The sequence below is a fragment of the Apodemus sylvaticus genome, chromosome 20, assembly GCF_947179515.1.
Source record: "Apodemus sylvaticus chromosome 20, mApoSyl1.1, whole genome shotgun sequence".
In the NCBI taxonomy this organism is placed as follows: domain Eukaryota; kingdom Metazoa; phylum Chordata; class Mammalia; order Rodentia; family Muridae; genus Apodemus; species Apodemus sylvaticus.
In genome coordinates, this window is record NC_067491.1 from 1,260,379 (window position 1) to 1,286,784 (window position 26,406).

Below are 26,406 nucleotides of genomic sequence, written 5' to 3' on the forward strand. Positions count from 1 at the left end.
GTTTAGTTCCCAGCAACCACATGGTGGCTCAGAACCTTCTATTCACAACTGACTGTAATGAGATCTGAGGCCCTCTCTGGTGTGTCTGAACACAGCGACACTGAATAAATAAAATCCTTAAAAAGAATTACTGATTTTTACTCCTTATTTTTAAGTGCTTTGGTTGTTTGGTCTGGTGTCTGAGGAGGCCAGAGAAGAATGGGGTCCCCTGTAGCTGGGGGACAGAAGGCGGTGAGCCACCAGGTCCTCTTCAAGAGCAGCTTAGATCACAAAGATTTTTTTTTTTTTTTTTTTTTTTGGTTTTGAGACAGGGTTTCTCTGTGTAGCCCTGGCTGTCCTGGAACTCACTCTGTAGGCCAGGCTGGCCTCGAACTCAGAAATCCACCTGCCTCTGCCTCCCAAGTGCTGGGATTAAAGGCATATGCCAACAATGCCCAGCTACAAGGATTTTAAAAAAGAAATGAAACAAGAGTCTGGTGTAGTGGCCACATGTGGGAGGCAGGGCCAGGAGGATTTGGAACTGGAGGTCATTTTGCCTGCATAGTGAGTCCTTGGATTGCTGGGGCAACCTGAGATTTTTGCCAAGCAAAACAAAAAACAAAAGTCTGGCAGTTGGTGGTGCACACCTTTAATTCCCTGATTTGGGAGGCAGATTTTTGAGTTCGAGGCCAGCCTGGTCGACAGAGTGAGTTCCAGGACAGCCAGAGCTACACAGAGAAACCCTGTCTTGAAAAACCACAACAAACAAACAAACAAACAAAAATCCCACAAAAACAAAAACAACCCCAGAAAACAAAAAAGAAAATCAAGTTACAAAAAAATGATATAAGACTAATTTTTTTCTAATTCTAATTTTGTCGTGGATTTTTCGTTTTCCGTGTTGAAATGAATGCATTAAAACGAATTCCACACTGAGAGTGTGTGTCTAACACAAAGGAGCCCTGCAGCTTCTGGTCTGAATGCCTGCTCTGACTGAATACTATTCTACTTGTAGAGTTGTACAGACTACGGTTTCCTTAATTTTGGTATGTAACGTTTTAATTTATTTGCAAGTATTTAAAATATATAATAAAGTTTATTTATAAAGAAGCAAAAATAAAACCCAGGAAAGCAGAGAGTATGTTGATGTAGTGCTCCCTCTAGAGGCCGTGAGTTGAGCTGATTACAGGAGAGAATTCACTAGAATTCACAAACACCCTTTAAAGAGGTTGGTAATGGCCTGGAGGAGGTGGTAGTCTAGTTAAAGGCATGCTGCCTTTAATCACAGTGCCAGAGAGGCAGAGGCGAGAGGACCTCTGATTTCCAGGCTAGCCTGGACTTAGAGATTGTTCAAGGACAGTCAGGGCTATACAGAGAGACCCTGTCTCAAAAAAAACAAAAACAAAAAAAAACAAAAAAAAGCAACGATGAAACAAACAAACAAAAAAAAAAGAGGTTGGCAATGAAGCTTGAAATTCTGCCACGTGGGAAAGTGAGAGGTCTGCTTAGAATCTGACATAACCAGGATACATAGAGAGACACCGTTAGTATAAATGAATAGAGGTAATGATGATGAGTATTAGTGGTGTAGCTCAGGGTGGAGCCCCGCCTAGAATCCCTCAGTAAGGGATGGGGCGTGGTCAGGGAGGGTGGAGCCCCGCCTAGATCCCTCAGGACGGTATGGGGGCGTAGTCACGGGAAAAGCTCCGCCTAGATTCCCCCCCCCTGAATTGTTGTGCGGTGCTCAGGGAGGAGCCCTGCCTAGAATTTAGCGCTGCCTTGAGCTCCACACCATCCCCTTCCGCAGGTAACCAAAGTCTGCGCCCTAAAAATAAGGAAGAAACACGGAGGTTCTTTAAAAGGAAGAGGAATGGGCATAAAAAGAATGTTCTGGGATCACAGAATTGGGCTGCTGTTCGAAGTGGGCTCTCTAACAGCCTATGCATTTTCCTGCCCGTGCATCCCGTGCCTTCTGTGGCCTATTATGTTTGTGTTTTTCTAGTTGAATATTGTCTTCAGAAGGTTACTTGTCCTAATGTCAGGTATGTCTGTTTGTCCTATTGTTCATTCTCAATCTGTGATCACATAGGGAGCATGTTGCTTGCCTCATGATGTGCTGAATCTAGATTTCCAAAGATGTCCCCCCGGGATCGCCGGACTTGCAGCGCAGCTTTGTCACGTGGTGTTCTGTCTGTCTGTCTGTCGCTGTATGTGAGTGCGTGCGTGCGTGTAACCCTGGCTGTCCTGGAGCTTGCTATGTCGACCAGGCTGACCTCATACTCACAGAGGTATGCCTCCCCCTGCCTGAGGGTGCTAAAGGCCCGTGTCACCACCCTCTGGACAGAACTTACAGACATGCATCTCATTCCTTTCCTGTCCACTGCAAACTGGCTGTGACCCCCTAACCCCCACCATCCCAGTGATCAAATGAGTCACAATCAGGAGTTTCATAAGCACTTTAGAGCAAAGTCCCTCTAACGGTAGGTGTTTAAAGATGACCACCTAGGAGAGTGGCCTTGACTCCCAGCCTTTGGCTACAAATAACAGAAAAATGGAGCAGACTCCTCGCCCAGAACGGTAAAGACCTTTATTAGCTGTCTGGACAAAGGCTCTGAGCTGCCATGGTCTGCAGGCAAGGCAGGATCCAGGCTGCTGGAAACTGTTTGCATGGTTTATCCTCATGCTCGGACTCTTCCTGTGCCGGGAGCAGGGCGTCGGTGCGGCCCGCCCCTTCTTTATGGACCCCTCTGCTGAAACTGTTTCCAGGTGAGATTCAGAAGCCTCAGGCCTGAGCCAGTCAGCCAGTGTCAATTAAACTGTGAAAACTTAACTCTCCCTCCTTCTGCTTCCTGCCTCCCTGAGTAGCCTCATCCACCTTTGAATTTGTGATCCTCCTGCCTCAGGCTCCCCAGTGCTAGGCCGACAGGTGTTGCCCACCATGGCCAGATGCATAGTAAACTTCCATAGAGAATCCCAAGGGTCACCTCCATGCTTGTTATGAGCTACACATGTGCCCAGGGTAGCCACCTCCAATGTCCACAGCTAGCTTTGTCCACCAGAGCCTGCCCAGGGGCTCTGAGGGGCTCCTGCTGGCTCCTGCATGTCCAGCACCCCTTTCTAGGGTTGGTGATGGTCCCGGCTCTGCAGTCTGGAGCCACGGTGTTCCGTGTTTCACTTTTTGGGGAAGCCTTGATTTATGTACAAGCCTCCCACTGGCCCCACATGTCTGGAGATGGCCAATGCATATTTATCGACATTTGTTTTTACTTACTTAATTAATTAATTTGATTTTTTAAATCTTTTTTTTTTATTTGGTTTTTTCGAGACAGGGTTTCTCTGTATAGCCCTGACTGTCCTGGAACTCACTCTGTAGACCAGGCTGGCCTCGAACTCAGAGATCTGCCTGCCTCTGCCTCCCAAGTGCTGGGACCACCAAGTATGACTTGCATTTGAGTTTTGGTGGCATTAGCATACTCCCTCTCCCAGCCTACCTTTCCCTGTCCACCTCAGTTTTTCTTTCTGGATTTCTTTCTGGATTAGTTCATTGGGCAGACTAGCTAACTGGCTCTGAGGTCCGGAGTTTGGGGTTTAGATGTTGCGGTTGGAAAAGGGAACTAGAATGTAGGAGCTGGATTTACAGTCAGGGGGTGTTGCCCACAATTGGATTCTACCTGTGAGCTCCAGGATTCACACTCTGGGTCTGGAGTCTGGATCCTGGTCTGGGACCTTGGGTCCTGGAAGCTCTGGGTAGAGTGGGTGAGGAGTCTGAACTCCTGAGCCCTCCCTTCTTCCTGGTCCCTCCATGCCTGCCTCTCCATGCAACCCCTCAACTCACTTCTTCTAGCTCCCCAGGACCCCTCTCCCCGCCTCTCAGGCCCTGGTCGCACTCCCCTCCTAGTTCTTGCCCTCTCCTCTCCCATATGCTCTTTAGGCAATGAGGCACTTCAGCTTCCCTGCCCCTCCTCCAACTCCTCCTTCCTCTGGTTTGGACTGGCCTCCCCTCCTCTTTGTATCTCAACCCACTTCTTTCCCTCACTCCCTTTCTGGGTTCACAATCAGTCTAGTTTGGGTTCTTAAAGTCCTACAGCCTGCTGGGCCGTGGTGGCCCATGCCTGTAATCCCAACACTCTGGGAGGCAGAGGCAGGTGGATTTCTGAGTTCGAGGCCAGGAGGCCAGCCTGGTCTACAGAGTGAGTTCCAGGACAGCCAGGGCTATACAGAGAAACCCTGTCTCGAAAAAAACAACAAACAAACAAACAGTCCTACAGCCTGAGCCGGAATTGGCTGTGTTCGGGGGGGATAGGAGCATGATGTAGGTGGGATCGGAGGCCTGAGCCCTCACCATCCTCAGTTCCTCCGATTCCCCTGCGTTTCTCCTACCCTTCCTGCATTCACTATCTTCATAGGCCTCTCCCTCGTCCTTTCTCTCTCTAAACCTATTCGTCAGTCCGCTTCCATCTAGACCCCGCCCCCTCTAGCCAGGCGTGCTCGGATACGCCACGCCCCTTCACCTCAAGCCCCGCCCTCTTCCCTGCACTGTGTGTGATCGCGTCCTCCTCTTCCTCCTCCTCCCTGCCTTCTTTCCCTCAATCCTCCCGCCTGTTCCTTTCTCCTCTCCCCTCCCTCCTCTGTCCGCCCCTCTCCACAAGTCCTAGGCCCTTCCCTTCCTCCCTTTTCTCTCGGCTTTCCTCTGGCTTCTTTCCCTGGTCCCACCCCTCTTCCTGACTCTCTCCCTCCGCACTTTGGACTCAGTTCCCTTCCCCATCTTCCACTTCTCCTCCCCGGGCTCCACTACTCTGGAGGCCCTGCCTCTTATCATCCCAGTTCTCCTCCTCCCTCTGCTCCTTACTCACCCTTTCCTCCCCCTCCCGTCCTTCCGCTTCTCTCCTCCGTCTGTCCTTCACCTCCCCGAGCCTCTCCTCATCCTCCCCCTCCTGCCCTTGCTCCAATCCAGGGACGGCCTGCGCCTCCATAGCTCCGTCTACCTCCCCCGTTACCACATCCTTCTCTTTCCTCCCATCCAGTCCTTCCTGTTGCCCTCCTTTCCGAACCAGTTATCCACTTCTCCCTCCCCTTTCCCTCAGTCTTTCATCCTCCTTCCTCCTCTGGCGATCCAGGGCCTTCCTCTTTCTTGTCTCGCCAATCCCGGGCCTAGCCCTGCCACGCCCATCCTCCCTCTCCTTTTTATGCTGGCAACCGCTTCTCGCTCTTCCTCCCCTCCTCCCTGCTCCCTCCCCAGCTCTCCTTCCTATTCCTCATCCTCCGTGGTTCCTCTGCATGCCCCACCCCTCCCTAGCCCCGCCCCTCTCCCTCTCTTCCGTCCGCCCGTCGGCTCCTCCCTCTTTGTCTCCTCCCCTCGTTCCTCTCTGGTCCAGTCTCTCTTTAGCCCCGCCCCCACCCTCCTCTCAGATGCCCCGCCCCCTCTGAACACGCCTCCCGTGGCCCCGCCCCCGCACCGCAGCGACAAGATGGCGGCGGGCGGCAGCGGTCGCGCGTCTTGCCCGCCGGGGGTCGGGCCTGGCGCGGGCAGCCTGGGGCCCAGCGCCAACGCGGCCGCGGCCCCCAGCAACGCCGCCGCCTGCGCCCCGGTGCCTCCGCCGCCCCCGTCCCCGCCGCCCGGGCCCGGGACTGACGCGCAGGCCGTGGGCGACGAGCGCGACGACGCGGGCCCGGGCGCGCTGCTGCGCGAGCCCGTGTACAACTGGCAGGCCACCAAGCCCACGGTGCAGGAGCGCTTCGCCTTCCTCTTCAACAACGAGGTGCTGTGCGACGTGCACTTCCTGGTGGGCAAGGGGCTCAGCTCGCAGCGCGTCCCCGCGCACAGGTGGGCCTCCGGGACGCGCCCGGACCCTGCAACCCCAGACCCTGCATCCCCGGACCCTGAACCCTACCCGGACCCTGCACCCCAGGATCCAGCACCTACCCGGGACCGTGCATCACAGACCATGCACCCGACCTGGACCCTGCACTCTAAACCCTGAGGCCAAATCAGACCCTGCACCCCCCCCTTCTGTTCCTCACCCGGATCCCGCACTTCCACCTAGACCCTGCACCCTATGAACCAGCACCTTAGAACCCTACACCCGAGACCTTGAACTCTCCCCAGGACTGTGCACCTCAGACTTAACACCCCCCACCCAAGCCTTGCATCTCAAAACCTGCAGTCAGATTTTGCACCCTAGAACCTTGCAACCCAAGAACCTGCAATTCACCCAGGACCATGTACCTCAGACTCTGCACCCAACCCAGACCTTCCACCACCCCTGGACCCTGAATCTGGAGCCTGAGGCATTTTACCTTATGATTCCTGACCCTGGTTCCCACACCCCACTTCCCCCACAGTGTTCTTCCTGAACACGGGAACCTGGAGGTTTTATTGGGTCCTGCCTCCCTTGGACCTGGTTCTAGGGCCATTTCATTTTGTCCTCAGGTCCCGCTCCTCTCTATCCTGGGTCTTCTCTGCTCTCTGAATGCCTTGGTCACCTTGTTTTCCAGCTTACCCAATTCTCACCCGTGACCTTCAGATCCCTTCCTTACCCCACCGTCTCGAACCCCACGTTCACACTTCACACCCCTGCTCTCCCCACCAGAGACTCTTGCCTCTTGTTCTTCCAGTCTGTCTGAGCCATCACCCCCAGACCTCACCATGGCCCCTGAGTTGAGCGCTGTGGGAGTGGGCAAGAGTCTGGCACAGCCTCAGAACGGAGTCCCTGTGCAAGCTGCAGTAATATGTGCTGCTTGCTGATTCAGTTGTCGCGCGTAAGCGCGATTCCATGTGGGATAGTTCGATCCGCTTGGTGGCAGAGTGGGGAATGTGGAGGTGGGTGTGGGTAGACCTCTGGGAAGGAGAGAAGTGGTCTTGCTCTTAGGAGTGCTGGAAGGGCAGAGCTGAGGGGAGAGTGTAGACCCAGAAGCCAGAGCAGGGCCAAAGCAAGAAGGATGAGGGCACTGTACGCCCTGTGGAGCTTGTGTGGGGCAGGGCTTGGCAGGTGTACAGTGAGCAGTGGAAGACTCGGCTTCCAAGTGCCTGAGGTCTTTCAGTGGTGCTGTGGAGGGTTGCTGAGAGGTCAGTGGTCTGACTTGTTGGAAGTCACCAGAAAGACCCTTCAGGTTCTTCATTCTGAGCTCTCTGGGCCTTGCTTTCCTTACCTGTGAACTAAACTCATTTGGGTAACCCCATCTGGAACTGCTCCAATGTGTTGCCTCCGTATTGTGCCCGTAACAGTCTCTCACGGTTCAACGCAGACGAGTTGGAAGGTTGCTGTGGGGAAAGGGACATGAGGTCTTCCACCAGTCTTGGTATCCCTGGGCCTGGCTCGCACCCACCAACAATGGAGCTTACACTGTCAGTGTAGGGTCCAGAAGCAATGTGTATGGTGACCCAGGCCATGAACTCAATTACTTCTTGACTGAGGCAGGAGGATTGCAAACTCCCAAGTCAATCTAGGCAACCTAGAGAGATTCTGCCAGAAAAACTAAAAAGACTCAGGTGTGGTGGCATAGGCCTTTAGTCCCTTGCACTTGGGAAGCAGAGTCAGGTGGATCTCTGTGAGTTCAAAGCCAGCCTGGCTAACAGTAAGTTCCAGAACAGCCAGGGCTATTGAATGCAATTCTGTCTCAAAAACCAAACAAAGGAAGAAAGAATTAAAGAAAGAAATACAAGGAAACTGCAGGCTGAGGGCCTGGCTTGGGAAGCCCCAGTGAAGGGCTGGGAATGCAACACACATGCCAGCCTGGTTCTCTGCTCAGCACTGCAGAGTACACGTGCTTTAAGGAGGCTGGAGACAGGCTCCACCCTTAAGAGGTTTTGCTGCTCTCCCAGCGGCCACACTAGGTGCCTTAAAGCAGCTGGTAGCTCTAGTTGTCAGGGTTCTGAAGCCTTGGGTCTCCAAGGGCACTCGTAGTCGTAGTCACAGGCCCATAACTTAAAGACTAAAGAACAGTTCCTACTGGGGGCTGGAGAGATGGCTCAGCAGTTTAGAGCACTGACTGCCCTTCTTGAGGTCTTGAGTTCAATTCTCAGCAACCACATGGTGGCTCACAGCCATCTGCAATGGGGTCAGAGAGGACCTCCCAGGAACCTCATGTGGCCTGTGCAGTCCTAGGTTCCAGAATCTGGCCTTCAGGACCCATGTCACACTATGATCCTTTCCTTGTTTGGGTTCTGAGGAAGAATCCAGGGCAGTGTGTAGGTAGACATGCACTCCCTACTAAGGCATACCCGGACTCTCTGAATCCATGTGGTTTCTGGCCACTGTGGGTGACCACAGAACCAGATAGAGCTACTGGAGTCACAGTGATGGATGACTCAGAGGAAAGGCAGGACTTCAGGGCCCCTGGCCGCGCTCCATCAAGGTCACAAGTGACAAGGAGCTTCTCAGGAGTCTCAGCAGCAGAGGGGTGCCTACTCTGGCTGGGCACCTGGACTGACACTGGAGAAAAAAGCTCTGTGACATCTGAGGCCACTCAGAGAAGCAGTGAGGCACGCTGATTGGTGCATGGCTGTCACCCAGCATGGGGGAGGGCGGCTGAGGCAGAAGGACCACAGGTTCAAGATCCTCTCTGGCTACATGTTGAGTTAGAGGCCAGCCTGGGCTACATGAGTGTCTACAAAACAAACCATGGGTTGAGGAGACAGTTCAGTAGATAAAGTTTGTACTGACATAAAAGCTGGACAGACAGCTAAGAAGATAGGGGATCCTTGGAGCAACCTACGGGCTCAGCGAAAAATCCTGTCTCAGTAGACAAAGTAGAGTGTACTCGTGGTGGATCCCAGGACCGTCATGGCTTATAATTAACTGAAAGGATCAGACATGAAGAGCTTTCAGCTAGGGTTGGATGTAGTTCAGTGGTAGAGTACTCCTGGATTCGAGCCCCGGTCTTAAAGAAAATGTTCTGACCAGCTATATCGTTTCCGTAATAACTGTTTGACTCGGCTGTAGCCATAGGCAGGAGGAGCTTCAATATGCAGGTTTTTTTTTTTTTTTTTTTTTTTGGTTTTTTGGATTTTGGTTTTTTCGATACAGGGTTTCTCTGTGTAGCCCTGGCTACCCTGGAACTCACTCTGTAGACCAGGCTGGCCTCGAACTCAGAAATGCGCCTGCCTCTGCCTCCCAGAGTGCTGGGATTACAGGCGTGCGCCACCACCGCCCGGCTTCAATATGCAGTTTTATTCAAGCAAAATAGTGGCAAGAACCTGTCTGTGTGTATGTGTGTGTGTGTGTATGTGTGTGTGTGTCTATATCTGTCTGTCCCCAGTACATGTTCTTTTTTTTTTTTTTTTTTTTGTGGTTTTTCGAGACAGGGTTTCTCTGTGTAGCCCCGGCTGTCCTGGAACTCACTCTGTAGACCAGGCTGGCCTCGAACTCAGAAATCCGCCTGCCTCTGCCTCCCAAGTGCTGGGATTACAGGCGTGTGCCACTACTGCCCAGTCCCAGTACATGTTGTAATGTTTTTGCTGTTTATTTTGAGACAGGCTGACCTGGAACTCTCTAGTACTTCAGGCTGTCTGGAAACTCTTGCCGTATCCAGCCTGGTTTTGCTGAGTGCTGGAGTGACAGGCCTGCCCTCCATGCCCCGCCCCTTTGACAGCTTCCCAGGAGCCATCTACCCACCCAGCTTTTTCCAAGATAGCTGCAGTTCCACACTGTCTTGCCACATGGCTTCTGAAGCCATCTGGGTCCACTTGGGAACAGTGGGCAGAGGCTTTGGGGTGTGTGCGTGGCTCCTCCCAGTGCCTCTTAGGGTTCCCTTCTGAAGCCACCAGTCTGCATGCCTCCTTGTGCGCAGGTCCACAGTTCTGCAGACCACTGTCTTGTTTTGGGACACAGGGCTTCCCTTTGTTGTCCGTCCTGTCTGACTGAGCTGAGGCTGGAGCTCAGGGCCTCTGTGTGCTAAGCACTCACCCACCTACCACATTTACCCACTTCCTTGGTATGTTTTGTTTGGCTTTGGGACTGGGTTTTGCCACAGAGCCCAAGCTGACCTCCAGCTAACCACAGTTCTCTGCCGTGGGCTCCTGGGGCCTGGCATGACAGATGTACGCCTCTGTGCCTGGCTTATTTACTATAGTTTCTTAGTAGTTCATTCCATGTCAACTGGAAAAAACATCGTTCATTGTATTCTCTTAACCTTCTCTTCATAGCTGGCATGGTGGTGCACACCTTTAATCCCAACACTCAGGAGGCAGAGGCAGGTGCCTCTCTGTGAGTTCAAGGCCAGCCTGGTTTACAGAGCAAGTTCCAGACTAACTAGGGATAGGCCTATACAGTCCAACTCTGTTTTTTGTTTTGTTTTGTTTTATGTTTGTTTGTTTCTTTTCCGAGACAGGGTTTCTCTGTGTAGCCCTGGCTGTCCTAGAACTCACTCTGTAGACCAGGCTGGCCTTAAACTCAGAAATCTGCCTGCCTCTGCCTCCCAAGTGCTGCGATTAAAGGCGTGCGCCACCACTGTCTGGCTGTCCAACTCCTTTTATTCTTTTTTTTTTTTTTAAGATTTATTATTTATTTGTTATATGTAAGTACAGTGTAGCTGTTTTCAGATGCACCAGAAGAGGGCGTCAGATCTCGTTATGGATGGTTGTGAGCCACCATGTGGTTGCAGTCGGTGCTCTTAACCACTGAGCCATCTCTCCAGTCCCCCAACTCTTTAAAATAAATAAAAAATTGTCTCTTTTCAAAACCTGTCCTTGTAACATTCTGGAAGATGCATCAGGACAGTCATGAGTTTGAGTTTAGTTTGAGCTGCACAAGTTTTGTCTTTTGAGACAGGATTTCACTGTGAGGACCTGCCTGAATCCAGCACTCAGAAATCCACCCGCCTCTGCCCCCAAGTGCTGGGGTTAAAGGTGTGGCCCCCTGCTTTCCCGTGCGTGGAATTAGAGGCTGGTCCGTCCTCCCTTTCGCTGGGAGCTGGGATGCAGGCCTCAGACATTCCTTTCACAGCAAGCCAGTCCCTGCTGTAAGACTCCTGGCCTTGTGCTGGGTGTAGTAGTTCAGACTTGTGATCCCAAGACTCTTAGGGGCTGAGGCAGGAGCATCTCCAGTTGAAGGCCAGCCCAGTTTGCATAGTTAGACCTCATCTGAAACAAACAACAGCAAAAGATTTATTTTAGTTGGGCAGTGATGGTGCATGCCTTTAATCCCAGGACTCGGAAACAGAGGCAGGCGTATCTTTGTGAGTTCCAGGCTTAGCCTTGTCTACAAAGCAAGTATAGAGCTACACAGAGAAACCCTGTTTCAAAAAAACAAAAGATTTATTTATTTATTTATTTATTTATTTATTTGTGTGTGTGTGTGTGTGTGTTTGTGGGTTTTTTGGTATTTTTCGAGACAGGGTTTCTCTGTGTAGCCCTGGCTGTCCTGGAACTCACTCTGGAGACCAGGCTGGCCTCGAACTCAGAAATCCGCCTTCCTCTGCCTCCCAGAGTGCTGGGATTACAGGCGTGTGCCACCACCGCCCGGCCCAAAAGATTTATTTTGTGTGTGTGTGTGCGTGCACATGTGTGTTCATGTGTGTCTGTCTATTTATGCATATGTGTTGAGGCCTGTGCTCATTTGTGGGTGTGCGTTCATACATACGTTCATGTGTGTTTGTGTGTGCAGCAGCCTGCAGAGCCTAGGCATCAGTCCCTGGAGCCAGCTGGGAGCTACACTGGGTTCTTGGCAGGAGTGGTGTGTGTTCTTAACCATTGAACCATCTGAGCACGGCTCACTGAGACCAAAACCACTGACATACTGCAGGCCACACCACTGTCCAGCACTTGCCATCTGCCTGGGGGGCTAACTCCCGAGTCCTTCCCAGTCTCTGGTTCCTCTTTCGGGCCATGTGAGTAGCCATGTTCCTGTTCATGGCTGTGTGGCGCTCCAGTGTGTAGGTGGGGCACACTGCGGCTGACCACACTTGAGGCACCATGTTTGGCATGCATGTGTGTACCTGTCCTTTACAAAGAGCTGCAGACAGATAAGGGGAAAGGCTAGTGACAAAGTCTGAAGGCAGCTGGGGGTCTACAGGAGGGTGCAGGTGGTGGTGAGCCGAGTGGCCTGGGTGTCCCTGGAATGGGGTCACCTCATTGCTGTGAATCACAGGCCAGGTGCGAGCACCCAGAGCAGCTGCGTGCCCGCGTGTCTGCTTTAGGCTTCCGCGTGGGGCCTCCCTGCGGGGACAGATGCTTCCCAACCACAAAGAGGCACATGCAGAGGTTATTCCTGGCTCGTCCCGGCATGGGCCTGGGAGCTGCCGTGCTGTGCTAAGTAGTCAGGTTGCCCAGCCCCCACCCGTGGACCAGGATGGGGACAGGAGCTGGGAGGCTGGAGGGCCCTGACTGAGATGTGTCTTTCTACCACTGGGACCCTAGAGCCGAGACCCCCATCTAGGCAGCTGCACCCTTCCCAAGGCTGCCCCAACTCTGGCTCCCGATACCCGAGAGCTTGTGGCCACGAGCCACAGTATCCAGTATCTGCCTGCTTGTCCTCAGCCATCTCCACTCTGATTTTGCAGTGACAGTCATGAAATGTACAGGCATGCATACACATGCTACTTGGGAGCTAGACTGCCGAGCCATGCCCCCAGACCCTCACTGGGGGATTCTAGACAGGTTCCACCCCTATCCATTAGTCTTTTTGTTGTTTTGTTTTTTGGTTTTCGAGACAGGGGTTTTTCTGTGTAGCCCTGGCTGTCCTGGAACTCACTCTGTAGACCAGGCTGGCCTCGAACTCAGAAATCTGCCTGCCTCTGCCTCCCAAGTGCTGGGATTACAGGCTGCGCCACCACTGCCCGGTTATTTTTTACATTTTGAGATAGGGTCTCATTGACTTGTTTAGGTTGTCCTGAACTCCGGCTTTGGCTCCTAACTAACTGCAGAACTAGGGGATCTCCTGCCAGCTGTCAGGCTTTCCTTGCATGTTCATGTTTCCCTCCTGGAGATCCACGTCACACGGTTAAACCCCTGCTTCCTGGGCGCACTTGGTTGCTGCCCAGGGGACGGTGGTAGTGTCTGCCTGGTCTGATCCTGGCATCCACGGTGAGAGTGAGTGAGGCAGCAGTGGCCAGACTCTCGGCCGGAAGACAGAGGGGCAGGGGACACTGGCTGGCCTGCTGGAGGGAGGCCACCAGCAGGACTGACGGACAGACACCCTCTCTTCTTATTCAGGTTTGTGCTAGCTGTGGGCAGCGCTGTCTTTGACGCCATGTTCAACGGTGGGATGGCTACCACGTCCACTGAGATCGAGCTGCCCGATGTGGAGCCTGCCGCCTTCCTGGCGCTGCTCAAGTACGTCTGACCACGGCAGGGTAAAGTGTGGAAAGACAGACTCCCGGGGATGCGTGCAGAGCCCACCCAGGGCAGCATGCTAGAATTTTCCCAGAGTTAAAGAGCTTCTCAGAGTACTTTATGGGCTGGAGAAATGTCAGTACCCCAGCACCCTGGTTGCTAGGGGTTTCCTAGGTACTGCCCAGTCCAGTTCCAGGGGATCTGATATCCTCTGGCTCTTCAGGCCCATACTGCACAGTGCACATGCATACTAGTGTTTTTAGTCTTTTAAAAGAAGACTTTTATTTTTGTTAATGTTCTGAAATAGCTTGTATCCAAGAATGGTAAATGTGCTGTGTGCCCTGCCCAGGCCTGTGGTCAGTGTGTGTAGACACCCGTTGTGTAGACACCTGTACTGTCCCGCTGGGCCCGAGGCTCAGCAACATGGAGTTTGCCCATGAGTGTCTAAGTGGGGCCACAGGGCCATGGACTGTGAGCTAACGCCTAGGGCGCCTGTGCATGGGCATCTCGGGGGGGGGGGGGGGGGTGACAGCCTGGCCTGACGAAGGGGTGCCCCAGGTCAGGAGACAGTGACAGATGCCCATTCCAGGAGGTTCCTGAACAGGGTTTTGCAAACCCGTGGTGCCAGGCCAGGGGCAGTGGGTGTGGGTCACACTGTCACAGTCTGTATCTTCTGTAGGTTCCTGTATTCAGATGAAGTGCAGATCGGGCCAGAGACCGTGATGACCACACTGTACACGGCCAAGAAGTATGCAGTGCCCGCGCTCGAGGCCCACTGTGTGGAGTTCCTGAAGAAGCACCTGCGGGCGGACAATGCCTTCATGTTGCTCACACAGGTGGGCGTGGTCCGTGAGGGACTCTGAGGGTGATGCATCGCTTGTCACACATATGTGCCCGAGTGACCACACTGAGGCTGGAGACTGCCACCTGTCCCCAGCTGCTGGCCACCTTTCCTTCCTTTTTTTTTTTTCTTTTTTTTCCTTTTCTTGTTGTTTTGGTTTTGGAGATGGAGGTCTCACTGTATAGCCTTGGAACTCACTACGTAGACCAGACTAGCCTGGACTCACAGCTCCTCCAGCCTCTGCCTCCCCAGTGCTGACATTACCGGGATGCGCCACCACGCCCCGTCACGCCCTGGGCTTCTGTTCCAACTTTGTCTTTTTGTGCACGTGTGTGTGCATCCCCAGCAGACTCTGGTCTCCTGCTGGAGCTCCGGGTGGCTGTGAGCCACCAAGCCACGTGCTGGGCTCCGAGCCAGCTGCCCTGCTACCCTCTCAACCCTCCACCTGGGGCAGACTAGGCTAGCCCGTATTTACTACACTGTGTGCAAGTGTGGGTGTGGCTCAGGCCTATGGGGCAGGTTGAGGACATTTTTTGCATGAAGTTAGTGCTGTCCCTGCCATTGGAGTCCCCAAGATCCGACTCAGGCTTGGCTGCAAGCACCTTTACGCACTGAGCCATGCTGCTGGCCCTGCACCCAGCTCCTTGAGTGTGCTGGCTGTCCCCCAGGCTCTCCTGTGGCTTCCATTTCTGATGGGTGCGGACACAGAGGAATCCTTGAGCTTGTTCTTCAGAGCTAAGTTCTGGGCTTGTTGACAGCATTGTCACCTGCTGAGTGTTCATAGCCTTGTTTCTGCAGTGGTCTCCTGGTACCCTCCATCCCCCTGCTTCAGCCTCCTTGTGCTAGGGTGTCGTGTCGGACACCTCCCTGCTGGGCAGGCTGGTAGTGTCTGCGGTGACAGTGCTAACTTTCCCCTCTAGGCGCGGCTCTTCGATGAGCCCCAGCTGGCCAGCCTGTGCCTGGAAAGCATAGATAAGAACACAGCGGACGCCATCGCCGCTGAGGGCTTCACTGACATCGACCTGGGTGAGCGAGGCGGGCCAGCATCAGTGTGAGGACTGCACCTCCCGAGTGACCTGCGGAGTGGGCGAGGCAGCACAGACACAGTGGGACTCGGTGGCAGGCCTGGGCCCGTGTCTGAGGACCTGCCCTGCTCTGGGATTACTGTGACTCCTGTCTAGGGAGACGGTGCTGTCTGCAGATGCCCTGGAAAGGCCCTTGTGGCTCCTGCCAATGGCTTTGCAGGCAAAATAGTTTCTGAAAAGATACTAGACTGTTAGAGGGTGAGAACTAGAGCAAATAGTTGCAGGATGTTGGGACATGCACCTATGATCCCAGTACTCAGGCGGCTGAGGCAGGAGGATTGCTGTGAGTTACAGATCATCCTAGACTATAGAATGAGACCCTTTCTGGGAAAGAACGAGGGCTGGGACTCAGCTGGTCTGGTGGAGTGCTTGCCTGGTGCTGCCGCCCCTTCTCCCATCAAGAGGTAAGGCAGGAGGGCGAGCTCAGTGCTAGCCTCTGCTACACAGAGATTTCAAGGCCAGTCTGAACTCCATGAGACTGAGGAAGGAAGGGAGGAAGGAAGGAAGGAAGGAAGGAAGGAAGGAAGGAAGGAAGGAAGGAAGGAAGGAAGGAAGGAAGGAGAGAGAGACAGTGCTTAGGGAGGGCCATGTGTCAATAAAACTTCACTAATAAACATGGACAGAGGACCATATCTGTGGAGCCCTGGTTCTACAGTGGATCCCCTATAGGGCACCGGCTCACGGCCTCTCTCTACTGCAGACACATTGGTGGCGGTGCTGGAGCGGGATAGCCTGGGCATTCGCGAGGTCCGGCTCTTTAATGCAGTCGTGCGCTGGTCTGAGGCTGAGTGTCAACGGCAGCAGCTTCAGGTGACCCCTGAGAACAAGAGGAAGGTGCTGGGCAAGGCCCTGGGTCTCATCCGGTTCCCGCTGATGACCATCGAGGAGTTCGCTGCAGGTAACAGGCCCGAATGGCAGCCATGCCCCACCATGTCGCCTCTAGACCCACACTTATCAGGCCACTGTTTGGGAATACTGCCTGAGCCTCTGGGGTCACCAGACATGGGGGGGGGCATGTTTTATCAGCCACTCAGGAGTCAGCTTTAGGCTGGGACTCGGTTGGCACATGCATCGCCTGGGTTTGGGGTTGGCCATGCTCCTGGAAGCTGCAGCGTGGTGAGACACTGGCTATGGAGTGACCCGCTTTGGCCTCTGCCTGTGCATGGGCAGGCAGGGTACAAGCTCTACCAAGAATGGAGCAAGGGTGCTCTACAGCAGCGTCTAGAGAGACCCACGCATGTAGGAATCTGCCAGCCCAAAATGCCAGGCAGAAAGACATCATGGTGGGTCCTAGGAAGGACGCATCCTCAACTTGGCCAGGTCCTGAGGAACAGTCACCCCGCCCTGAAGCCAGGTCCTGACAGAGTCACCCCGCCCTGAGGCCAGGTCCTGAGTGTGCCTTCCCTTCCTGCTGTCAGCCAGCCCTCTGCCCGCAGGCCCGGCACAGTCCGGCATCCTGGTGGACCGGGAGGTGGTCAGCCTCTTCCTACATTTTACTGTCAACCCCAAGCCACGTGTGGAGTTCATCGACAGGCCCCGGTGCTGCCTGCGGGGCAAGGAATGTAGCATTAACCGGTTCCAGCAGGTGGAGAGCCGCTGGGGCTACAGTGGCACCAGTGACCGCATCAGGTGAGACCTGGGCAGTGTGGGGGAGGGAGGTGGGGATAGAGTGGGCAGCACGAACTGGGCACTCGGGGGATGAGACTTTGGTCGGGAATGGGCAGCGGGCCCTCCCTCCCCACAGCACCGGGCAGCTCCATGGCCCCTGCACTGCTCACCCTCATGGGCTCAGGACCTGACACTGTCCCATCTGCCACTGCCTTCCTCCTGCAGGTTCTCAGTCAGCAAGCGCATCTTTGTGGTGGGTTTCGGGCTCTACGGGTCCATCCACGGGCCCACCGACTACCAAGTGAACATCCAGGTGGGCCCCGCCTGCCTCCTGGCCACACCCACAGCCTGGGCCCCCATCCCCTGCATACCATGTAAAACAGCCACAGCTAGCCTTCTGATGCCCCCTGGTCCCACACTGTCCCGTCAGGCACTGATCATGCCCCAGCACACCCATCTCCTAGAGACCATGCCCCGGTGCCCAGGTGCCCAGGTGCCCAGGCCATGCCCTCATTAGTCCTGTAGTCCTGCTTGCCCAGCTCAGACCTTGGCAGCTGAGCAGTCTCTGTCCCCAGATCATCCACACGGACAGCAACACAGTCCTTGGCCAGAACGACACAGGTTTCAGCTGCGACGGTTCTGCCAGCACCTTCCGCGTCATGTTCAAGGAGCCGGTGGAGGTCCTGCCCAGTGTGAACTACACTGCCTGTGCCACGCTGAAGGTGGGGATGGACCGCAGCCCAGGCTGAGGGTGCCCCTGTTGGGAGTCCTGGGCAGGCATCCTGACCTCACTGTGCCTCCCACCCCCCAGGGTCCGGACTCCCACTATGGCACCAAAGGTCTACGCAAGGTGACCCACGAGTCCCCCACCACGGGTGCAAAGACCTGCTTCACCTTCTGTTACGCGGCTGGGAACAACAACGGCACATCTGTGGAGGATGGGCAGATTCCCGAAGTCATCTTCTACACCTAGGCCATCCACCCAGGTCACCCCGGGCAGCCACAGGCCTGCCTCCCTCCCCACCACTTCCCACATCATCATGGAAGGGGCTGCTGTGTCCACAGTGACAAGTGTGACTGCCTGTCCCAAGGCACTGGGGCGGTGCTTAGGTCGTGGCTGGGCCCCATTGAGACTCCCTCAGTCTGGGGGGGAGGGGGCAGAGTGGGCGTGGCCTTGGATGGACAGCTGTCAGGACCAGTGGAGCGTGGTAGGGCGCAGCTCCTGAAGCTCAGGGCAGCAGGCCAGCTCCGAGCCCTGGTGCTGCCCCGCGCCTCTGTTCTCTTCAACTGCACACTGCAATGCATACAGCCTACACTCAACTGGAGCCCGCACTGGGCCTCTCCTCCAGCCAGTGGTCTGGGTTTCACTTCCTTTCCTTCTCCGCTGCTCCCTGGGGGGCGGGGTCCCAGGTCCTGACCTGCGTGCACTGCTGACCCCTGCAGCCTTGGCCTCTGGGAGCTCTGCCCCAGGGTGTGTGACATGTGGGCCATGGTTCCCTCTTCTCATAGCAGTGCAAGTGCCTGGTCAGCACTGAGCACTGCCCACCTGAGGTGACAGGTTCCTCACTGCTGTGCCCAGCAGAGCTCAGCCTTGAGCCTGCAGGGCCTGAGCAGGTGAGGCCCACCAAGATGTACTGGGCACCCAGCTGGTCTGATGCGGCACCTGGGGGTACCACAGAACACCCCTGTACATACCATAGCCCTGGCCCTCTAGGCCACCACATACCCTATCCAGTGACATCCTAGAAGGCGCAGTCTCCAGTTTGGGGTTCCACATCCTCATGTTTCTGTACCAGTGACCTCCTGCCCAGAATCCATACCCATCCCAAAGCCATGGGAGGTGTGCCCTCCACAGTATCCCCCAGTTTTTTTTTAAATAAAGGAATAAAGAAAAATACCTGCCTTGAACTACTGAGTGCCAAGTCTTCTGGGTGTTATGTGGTGACCGGGAGGTGGGAACCTCAGCCACTCCATGCTGTTCCCTGAAGACACCTTTGCAGCACCACCAAGAGAGCAAAACAGCAGGCAGCCAGACCAGCTCCCAGCCAGGGCCAAGGTCCTGACATGTGGTCTGCCATCTCAGTCCCAAGGAGGCAGAGGTTGGAAGTCCCAAGTCCAGGGCTAGCCTAGGGTCCATGACACATGGCTGGTTTCAAGACAAGAGAGCTAAAGAGATGGTTTAGTGATTAAGAGCGCCTGCTGCTCCTGCAGAGAACCTTGTTGCCTCTGGAACACACATGCTTTTTGAGACAGGGTTTCTCAGTGTACCCCTGGCTATCCTGGAATTCACTCTGTAGACCAGGCTGGCCTCAGTTAAAGTCCCAACTTTTAACTGCATTGTACGCGTGTGCAGAGGCCAGAGGCCAGCTTGCCCATCAGTTTTCTCTTTCTACTGTGGGTCCTGGGGATTCAAGTGGATTTTCTGTTCAGTTTGTGTATTGTGTCTGGTACATGTGGATGCGCAGTCTAGGATGCTGCTGCTCCCCAGGAACTGCTTACACATGTGGCTTTGAGTGGTGACTTGGGTGCTGAGAATGGGATTCAGGTCTTCTGGATCTGCAAGCACTCTTGACTACCTGCCATCTTTCCAGTCCCTTCATTTTCTTAAGTCTCTGACTTTCATCTTCCCTTCTCCCAAGAACCCTTTAAAAATTTATATTACACTGTCGATGTTTCCAGACACACACTATATGGGACACCGGACCCCATTACACATGGTTGTGAGCCACTGTGATGGTTGCCAGGAACTGAACTCAGGACCTCTGGAAGAAGTCAGTGCTCCTAACCTCCAGGCCATCTCTCCAGCGGCCTTTTAAAATGTTTCCTGGGCGGTACCTGTGTAATCATGAACCTAGAGCCCCTCCCCTACTTCCTGTGCACTCCAGCCACCCTCTCTCCGCTCTGAGTCTCACTCCACTCGGGGCGTGGCTTCTGGTCTGCAGCTGTGCAGTGCAGACCTCTGCCCTTGAGGTGTGTGTTAGCCGGGCAGCTGCTCGAACCCAGACCCGTCCATCTACTTGGCAACTACTGGGTCCCTCGGGCTTGGAAGCAGCAACTTTCCTGTCCCACTAGGTCACCAGTCTGGTCCACCTTTCCTGGGGCAGACAGTGCCCAGCTCCCTCGGTATTTCCATGATCCAGCTGGGTCCTTGTCAGCACGTGATCCTAGACTTGAATTGTCAGACAGATGGTTACGCCCAGGCCAACACTCGCATGGTTTTCTTTTCTTTTATTTTTTTTTTTAAAAAAAGCCCCTAAACTCTACGGCTTCAAGGAAGCGCCGGAGAAACATAAGTTCATTTCTGTACATGTCGTCATAAAGCAAGAACTCGGCTCCCACGACCAAGGCCTGGCCCTCCCGTGGGACCGCCTCTCTGCTGCCCCGGGCCGGGCGTTAAGGCGATTCTGTCCCGTGATCCCTGCACGCAGGGACACGGGTCACGGCCGCCCTGGCTCTGTGGGGCCCATACCAGTCCCTGTGCGGTGACCGTCCCGCGCTCCGCCCCGGCTTTGGTGCAGCATCGTGGTAGTGCACGCGCCTCCCCTTTGGTGACTGAGGCCTCCCCGTGTGACACCCATGCCCCGGGCCTGCCCCCCTCGAGAAAATGGCCTTTGGATTGAGGGGACAAGCTGGACTTTATGAGCTAACAGGGGCGCAGCAGGGACGGCGCGGCGCTTCTCTCCTGGTTTTAAATAGTTAATGCTCTCGAAGGGGATGACGAGACACGGGTGTAGAGATTTCCGCCAAAGTCCTGTGTGAAGGAAGTGACCCCAAGTCCTGAAAGATGGTGCCTGCAGGTGGGCCAAGGAGCCCCACGCCACCAAGGTCACTGCCAGCTTCCTAGACACCCGCCTGGGCCTGTGGTCAGCGGCTGCACCACCCTCACTTATGTCGCTGCAGCGACTTTCTCTTTCTCCTCTTGAAGAAGCAGCAGCACCTGCAGGGGCGACAAGGGCGGTGCTGTGGGTAACGGTGACCCAGTGGTTGATACGGGGTAAGGGGTGGTAATGGAGTGCAGTGACCGGGGCGGGCGCAGTGGCTCCCGGCCACTCTCCGCCAGTCTTACTTGGTTTCATCCGCCACCTCTACTTCCGCAGGGGCCGCGATGGGGGCGTTGGAGTGGCCCGCGGTGGGGTCGTCCGTGTTCAGCTCTCCATTAGTGGAGTTCAGCGCCTGGAGGGCAGTGGCTGTCAGGCTAGCACCTCTGCTGGCTCTGCGACACGTCACACGCCCTCCACCCCTCCAGGACGGGCCCTCACCTGGTTCTTGGTGTGGAGCTGAGCTTTGTCGCGTTGTGGTGGCTGGGAGGGCACATCAGGGTGGACGGTGCCGATGGGTGTCGGCTGCGAGAGCGGATGTCAGGACAGGATGGAGCCGCAGGTGTCGCTGCAGCCCCAGGACAGTTCCTGACCCGCGCCCTGGCCCCGGCCGCCCCTCCCGGTGGAGAGGTCGGCCCCTCCCGCCGAGGCTCCCACCCTCCCCGGCTGTTCTGTGGGAGTCTGTCGCCACTGCACCCCTTCACCTGTGGGCATCTCAACCTAAACCCCTTCAACTACTGGGCTCCCAGCCTGGGGCAGGGCGGCTCTTCACTCGTCAGCGCCCGATTCACCTAGGGAGGCGCCCAGCTCGTGCACCCGCACACCGCGGAGTTCTAAACCGGAGCTCGCCCGTCACCTGCGCGTACCAGGGGCTTCCCGGCCCAGTCATACTCGTAGTCGAACACGTAGCCGCTGCGGTCGAAGAGGTCGGTGAAGAGCTTCCTCAGGTAGTCATAGTCTGGCTTCTCAAAGAAGTCTAGGCGTCGCACATAGCGCAGGTACGTGGCCATCTCCTCTGGAGAAGAGGATCAGGGGCGCGGTCACACGGAGCGGGGAGCCCCGCGTGGAGGGGTTCGGCTCTAAAGGCGTGGCCGTAGGATGGGGCGGGGCGTAGCCACCGGGACCTTACCAGGGAAGCTCTCACACAGCACCTCGATGGGGGTGGCTCGCTTGGTGTCTCCAATCTTCTGGTAGCGTTCCTTCAGTGTGTCTGCCTGCGCAATGTGACCCTGGTCTTAGTCGGAGTCGATACCCAGAATCTAAGCCCTTCCCCCACACCCCACCCGAAAGGCCCCACCCACCTTGAGCCCCTGCCAGGGCAGACTGCCGCGCAGGAAGTACATGAACATGTGTCCCAGCGCCTCCAGGTCGTCCCGGCGGCTCTGCTCTGCGGGGACAGCAAGGGCTCAGATGGCGCCGCCCCCGCCCAGTCCCGCCCAGTCCCGCCCGCAGCGCTGCTCACCCTTGCCCAAGTGCGTGTTGATGCTCATGTAGCGCGCTGTGCCCGTCAGGCTCTTGTGCTCGCGGTATGGGATGTGCTTCTTGGTTTCAGGGTCGATGTACTCCTTGGCCAGCCCGAAGTCGATGATGTGGATCGAGTGCTGCCGCTTGCTGCCCGGCCGCCCGACCAGGAAGTTCTCGGGCTTCACATCGCGGTAGATGAGGCTCTTGGTATGCACGTACTCCATGCGCGTGATCTGCGGGTGACCCGAGTCAGGCGGGAGTGCGGGGGAGGGGGGGCTCGGCGCCCAGGCCCAGACCCGCTCAGCCCACCCTGCCTACCGCACCCCTCCGCACCAGCTGGATAGCGATCATCAGCACCGTCTTCAGTGTGAAGGTGCGGTCGCACAGGTCGAAAAGGTCCTCCAGGCTGGGTCCCAGCAGCTCCAGCACCATGGCGTTGTACTTCCCACAGGGGCCGAAGTAGTAGACCTGAGGGACTCCCTCTGCGAAGGGAACATCCATGCTGGCTGTCTGGAGCCCCTGCCCGCCTGCGAGTGCTGGCCCCGCACCCGTGTCCGTGTCCGTCTCACCTGTCGTGCTGAGCTGCTTGTAGAAGCGGTACTCCAGGTGCAGCTGTGGGGCCCGGGACTTGATGGGCTCCTGTGGGGCACAGGACTGTTACCCAGGCCCCCTTCCCACGCAAGGGCGCAGGGTCGGGCAAGGGCAGGGCACACTCACCAGTTTAATAGCCACGTACTCATTTGTATACAGGTTCTTTCCTGGGGAGGAAGAGAAAGACTATCAGGACTGCGGCCTTCCTAGCCCAGCCCACCCAGACCCCAAGCGTGCACTCCCCTCCAACACAGTTCACAGAAGCATTGTGGGAATGAATGCCCCCTCCCGCTGACTGTTAAAGTGCCTCTGGCCACAAGTTCCACTGCCCAGGGATCCCAGGTGGCACTACTCCTCTCTTTGCATGTAGTCATGGGGAGATGTCTCTGTGCCCCAGTGGTCACCACAGAGCCCATCCTCACTTAGGAGGCAGCCCCACAAAACCACATATACTCCCAAGATGTCCGGCTGCGGGGATGGCGTGCTCAGTCCCCTGCTAACCCCACCTTGGTGAGCCCAGCAGTAGGCTCAGCCCCACTCAGTCACCCTCTCCTCGCAGGGCTCCCATCTGCTGTCAGCACAGCCCAGCCCCTCAGCACCCTATGTTCACCTCAACATCACGAGTCACAAAGGCCACCTCTAGGGCCACGCCCCACTGTCTACACCTGCCACGCCCGTAGGGAGAGGCCCTGAGTACTGCAGCAAGCAGAGCCACTGGGCTGGGTTCTGTGGCCAGGCTGGCACAGACAGCCCTAGGGGTGGTCTCCAGCCACCTGGCAGGGATGCTCACTCCCTGCTGGGCCTGTGTGTCTCCACCATTCTCCGTCGCCAAGGACGCCAGCACACAGCCCCCTCTGATACCAGGCCATGTTTAGAGCCCACTCCTAGCTGCGTAGGCCAGACTGTGTAAGGTGAAGCACCATGGAGTTTCTTCGGAGAGATAGCTCAGTGACAGTCCAGGTCACCATGGGGGTGGTCTCTGCCCCTCACCCTGCCGGCACCTCAGATCTCCTAGGGGAGCAGCCAAGGGCTGTCCCTTGCAAGGGAGACCGGGCCAGCTTTCCTCTGGGAAGGTTTGTTCAGGTCTCTCTGGAGCTGAGGCTCTCACATGCTGGAAGCCAGGGTTACCCAAGGGAGCTCTAGTCTCCTCAGCTGCAACTGCCAACGCCTGCTTATGAGCAGATTGGCTCAGGGTCACTCTTCCTCTGTGGCCACCTGCCTCAGGGTTTTCACTGATCCAATCCTGCTCCGCTGCTGGCCTGCCCCGCACCTGAGCCAAGTCCTAGAGACCCAGGTTCCCTGTGCACATGACAGGCACTGAGGTCTTGAAGGATGTCAGGACACACAGGATGCACGGCCACTCTGAGCCCACAGTGTGTATGCCCCTATCTTAGTGGAAAGCACCTGTGTGCAAGCTGCTGGCCTCAGTTTAAGCCAGAGCCCCCAGAATCCACAGAACAGAGACTCCCCAAAGCTGTCCTTGACCGTCACAGCTATGTGTGGCATGTCTGTTCCCCAACATACACACATTGAGACTTTTTCTTAAATGTGCCGGGGACTGGGGAGACAGTGGTTAAGAGCACTGGCTGCTCTTCCAGAGGATCTGAGTTCAGTCCTCAGCACACACATGGGGCTCTCAACAGTCTGTAACTAATTCTAGGGGACCTAGTGCCCTCTTTCAGACTCCCCAGGCATACACACAGTGCAGCGACATAACACACAGAACAAAACAAAATGTGTGTGTGTGTGAGGGTGGGACATGGTGGCCACGCCTTCAGTCCCAGCCCTTAGGGGAGGCAGAGGCAGGGGTGATCTCTGAGTTCTGGCTAGTCAGGTCTACAGAGTGAGTTCCAGGACAGTCAGGGCTACATGGTGGGACCTTTTCCTACAAAGAAAAGAGAGAGAGGGCACACACAAGGGAACCAAATGCGGCCCCACAGTCAGAGGAAGAAAGCTGCACCGATGAAGTTGTTTCAAAAAACAACTATCACCTCCAGACCCAAGGAGCTCAGCAGGCCCAGCCTGATCGATCAGCAGGCCGCATAAGGGAGGGTGGGGTTGATGAGGGCTCAGGCAAGGAAGCAGCTCACACTCACCAGAGAAATTAACACCTTCAAAGATCACTCTGTGTGGGGGCAGGAAGAAGGGAGTCAAGTTCTCACTGTGTAGCCCAGGCTGGCCTGCCCCTTATGGAGAGCACCCACCTCAGCACCCCGAGTGCTGTGAGGCTGGTTCACAGCTGGTTGGGGATCCCGGCCTGGCTCACACTAAGCTCACCTTACCGCTGAGGTGCTTAAGCAAAGTTAGGGTGCAAACAGCTGACAGGAACTGAGCATCCAGCAGTGATGGGGCTGGCTCTGCACTCCAACAAAGGTCAAAGTGCACAAGCTGTGGCACAGGCTACCTCTAGCAGGGAGAACAGGAAGCAACAAGCACCTGCACACAGCTTCCTACCGACAGACCCTGCACAGGATTCCCTTTCAGAATTCATACACCTAAGTCCCTGCACAGTGATCTGTACCAGGACAAGAGCCATGAGCGGCTGCCCCAGCTGCCTGAGGACAGGACCCCAGAAGGCACTGCTGGCCATGTGCACATGCGTGCATGTATTCAGGGCTGCAATTTTTCTTCATTTTTCAAGACAGGGTTTCTCTGTGTAGCCTTGGCTGTCCTGGAACTCACTCTGTAGACCAGGCTGGCCTCAAACTCAAGAGATTCATCTAGGCTGCCTCCGACTGCCCTGCCGGAATTAAAGGTGTGGCCATGATGGCTTCAAGGTTGCAGTGTGGGGTCTTATTGTGTAGAAACTATCTTTCAGCTGGGCCTGAGGAGACACCTGAAGCCACAGGCTGCAGGCAGAAAGTTCAGAGGCCCAAGGCCACAAAATGCACAGCCCTGGGACAGGGCTTGAGCAGGCCAGCGAGTGTTACAATACTCTACTCTGGGAGAGGAAGGGAACTGGAGCCCACGACACTGCTGTCCCCTCAGTGTGACCAGATCTGTCCTTCACAGACTCTGTGGTCCTCATTGACACGACGGGAAGCGTCACCCCGTTATCTGGTAGAGCATAGCCAAGCCTCAGGGGCTGGTGTGGCCAGCGTGCTCCCTGGGAGCACTTCCCCCACACGACCACTCTGAGCAAGGTCTGGGACCTGAGGCGCCTGCTGGGTATAGAAAGCCAGGTTCCCTCCTTCCTGATGGGCTTACTGACGGACAGGAGATGAGAACCACAGGACTCACCTAGGCGAAGCTCCCCGAAGTTCCCACAGCCTATCTTCTTGCCGACTCGGAAGTTTGGGCCCACCATCAGGACCCCTGAGCTGGTCCCCGAACTGCGGACGCCGTGGTTGCTCCGACTCGTGCCGGTTTTGGACATTCTCCTGCCCTCCTCCAACTCCCCCTTCCCTCCTTTCTTGTCAAAATCCATAAGTTTGTGGTACCCTGGCCTCTCCACGGTGACTCTGCCGTGAGATCCGAGTGCGAAACCTGAGCTCGCGCCCGGCCTAGTACACCATTGCGCCCGGCGGCCCCTCGGCTCCCGGCTATTGAAACCCGGGCACGCTCACAGGCCGGGCCGAGGTACTCATCTTGGTGGCCTCAGGGTCGCTTGCGAAGAGAGAAGACATTCTGCCAACAGGTCCCACCGCCTTAAATCTTGTGGTGCCCAGCTGTGAAGAAACAGAGGCACAGGTTAGAGGGCAGAGTGCGTGACATGCCCCTGGTGGTCTGGTACAAAAAGATCTTTGAAGG

The 26,406-nt window shown here is 55.8% G+C and overlaps 2 protein-coding genes across 5 annotated transcripts; one reads left to right on the forward strand and one right to left on the reverse strand.

Moving 5' to 3' along the window:
• Positions 1 to 4,504: 4,504 nt before the first annotated feature.
• Positions 4,505 to 18,691, forward strand: Btbd2 (BTB domain containing 2). 3 transcript variants are annotated; one of them, XM_052165183.1, is made up of 9 exons: positions 4,505 to 5,803; positions 13,130 to 13,249; positions 13,929 to 14,085; positions 15,011 to 15,116; positions 15,876 to 16,073; positions 16,594 to 16,804; positions 17,009 to 17,096; positions 17,359 to 17,505; positions 17,595 to 18,691. In XM_052165183.1, the coding sequence occupies exons 1-9, from the start codon at positions 5,166 to 5,168 to the stop codon at positions 17,754 to 17,756; spliced, it is 1,827 nt and encodes a 608-aa protein (XP_052021143.1). In that variant the 5' UTR covers positions 4,505 to 5,165; the 3' UTR covers positions 17,757 to 18,691. The 3 variants fall into 3 exon arrangements, with proteins under 3 accessions (XP_052021143.1, XP_052021144.1, XP_052021145.1); XM_052165184.1 differs by having other exon boundaries at positions 16,612 to 16,804; XM_052165185.1 differs by lacking the exon at positions 17,009 to 17,096 and having other exon boundaries at positions 17,595 to 17,693.
• A 1,303-nt stretch (positions 18,692 to 19,994) lies between these two features.
• Positions 19,995 to 26,127, reverse strand: Csnk1g2 (casein kinase 1 gamma 2). 2 transcript variants are annotated; one of them, XM_052165177.1, is made up of 11 exons: positions 25,897 to 26,127; positions 22,783 to 22,823; positions 22,635 to 22,704; positions 22,399 to 22,547; positions 22,064 to 22,298; positions 21,903 to 21,988; positions 21,731 to 21,815; positions 21,468 to 21,616; positions 21,043 to 21,126; positions 20,850 to 20,956; positions 19,996 to 20,720 (listed from the first exon to the last, which is right to left on the reverse strand). In XM_052165177.1, the coding sequence occupies exons 1-11, from the start codon at positions 26,081 to 26,083 to the stop codon at positions 20,666 to 20,668; spliced, it is 1,248 nt and encodes a 415-aa protein (XP_052021137.1). In that variant the 5' UTR covers positions 26,084 to 26,127; the 3' UTR covers positions 19,996 to 20,665. The 2 variants fall into 2 exon arrangements, with proteins under 2 accessions (XP_052021136.1, XP_052021137.1); XM_052165176.1 differs by having other exon boundaries at positions 19,995 to 20,720; positions 22,399 to 22,704.
• Between the last annotated feature and the right edge of the window lie 279 nt (positions 26,128 to 26,406).

What these genes read in the sequence shown, in the direction of transcription:
- Btbd2 (XM_052165183.1), top strand. Translation starts at nt 5,166, where the DNA reads ATGCTGGCAACCGCTTCTCGCTCTTCCTCCCCTCCTCCCTGCTCCCTC. An exon ending in GCCTTCCTGGCGCTGCTCAA is followed by an intron (nt 13,250 to 13,928) that starts GTACGTCTGACC and finishes TATCTTCTGTAG; the next exon opens with GTTCCTGTATTCAGATGAAG. An exon ending in ACTACCAAGTGAACATCCAG is followed by an intron (nt 17,097 to 17,358) that starts GTGGGCCCCGCC and finishes CTCTGTCCCCAG; the next exon opens with ATCATCCACACGGACAGCAA.
- Csnk1g2 (XM_052165176.1), bottom strand. Translation starts at nt 26,083, where the DNA reads ATGGATTTTGACAAGAAAGGAGGGAAGGGGGAGTTGGAGGAGGGCAGG. An exon ending in AGTACGTGGCTATTAAACTG is followed by an intron (nt 22,705 to 22,782) that starts GTGAGTGTGCCC and finishes TGTGCCCCACAG; the next exon opens with GAGCCCATCAAGTCCCGGGC. An exon ending in GCTGTGTGAGAGCTTCCCTG is followed by an intron (nt 21,617 to 21,730) that starts GTAAGGTCCCGG and finishes CCTCTTCTCCAG; the next exon opens with AGGAGATGGCCACGTACCTG.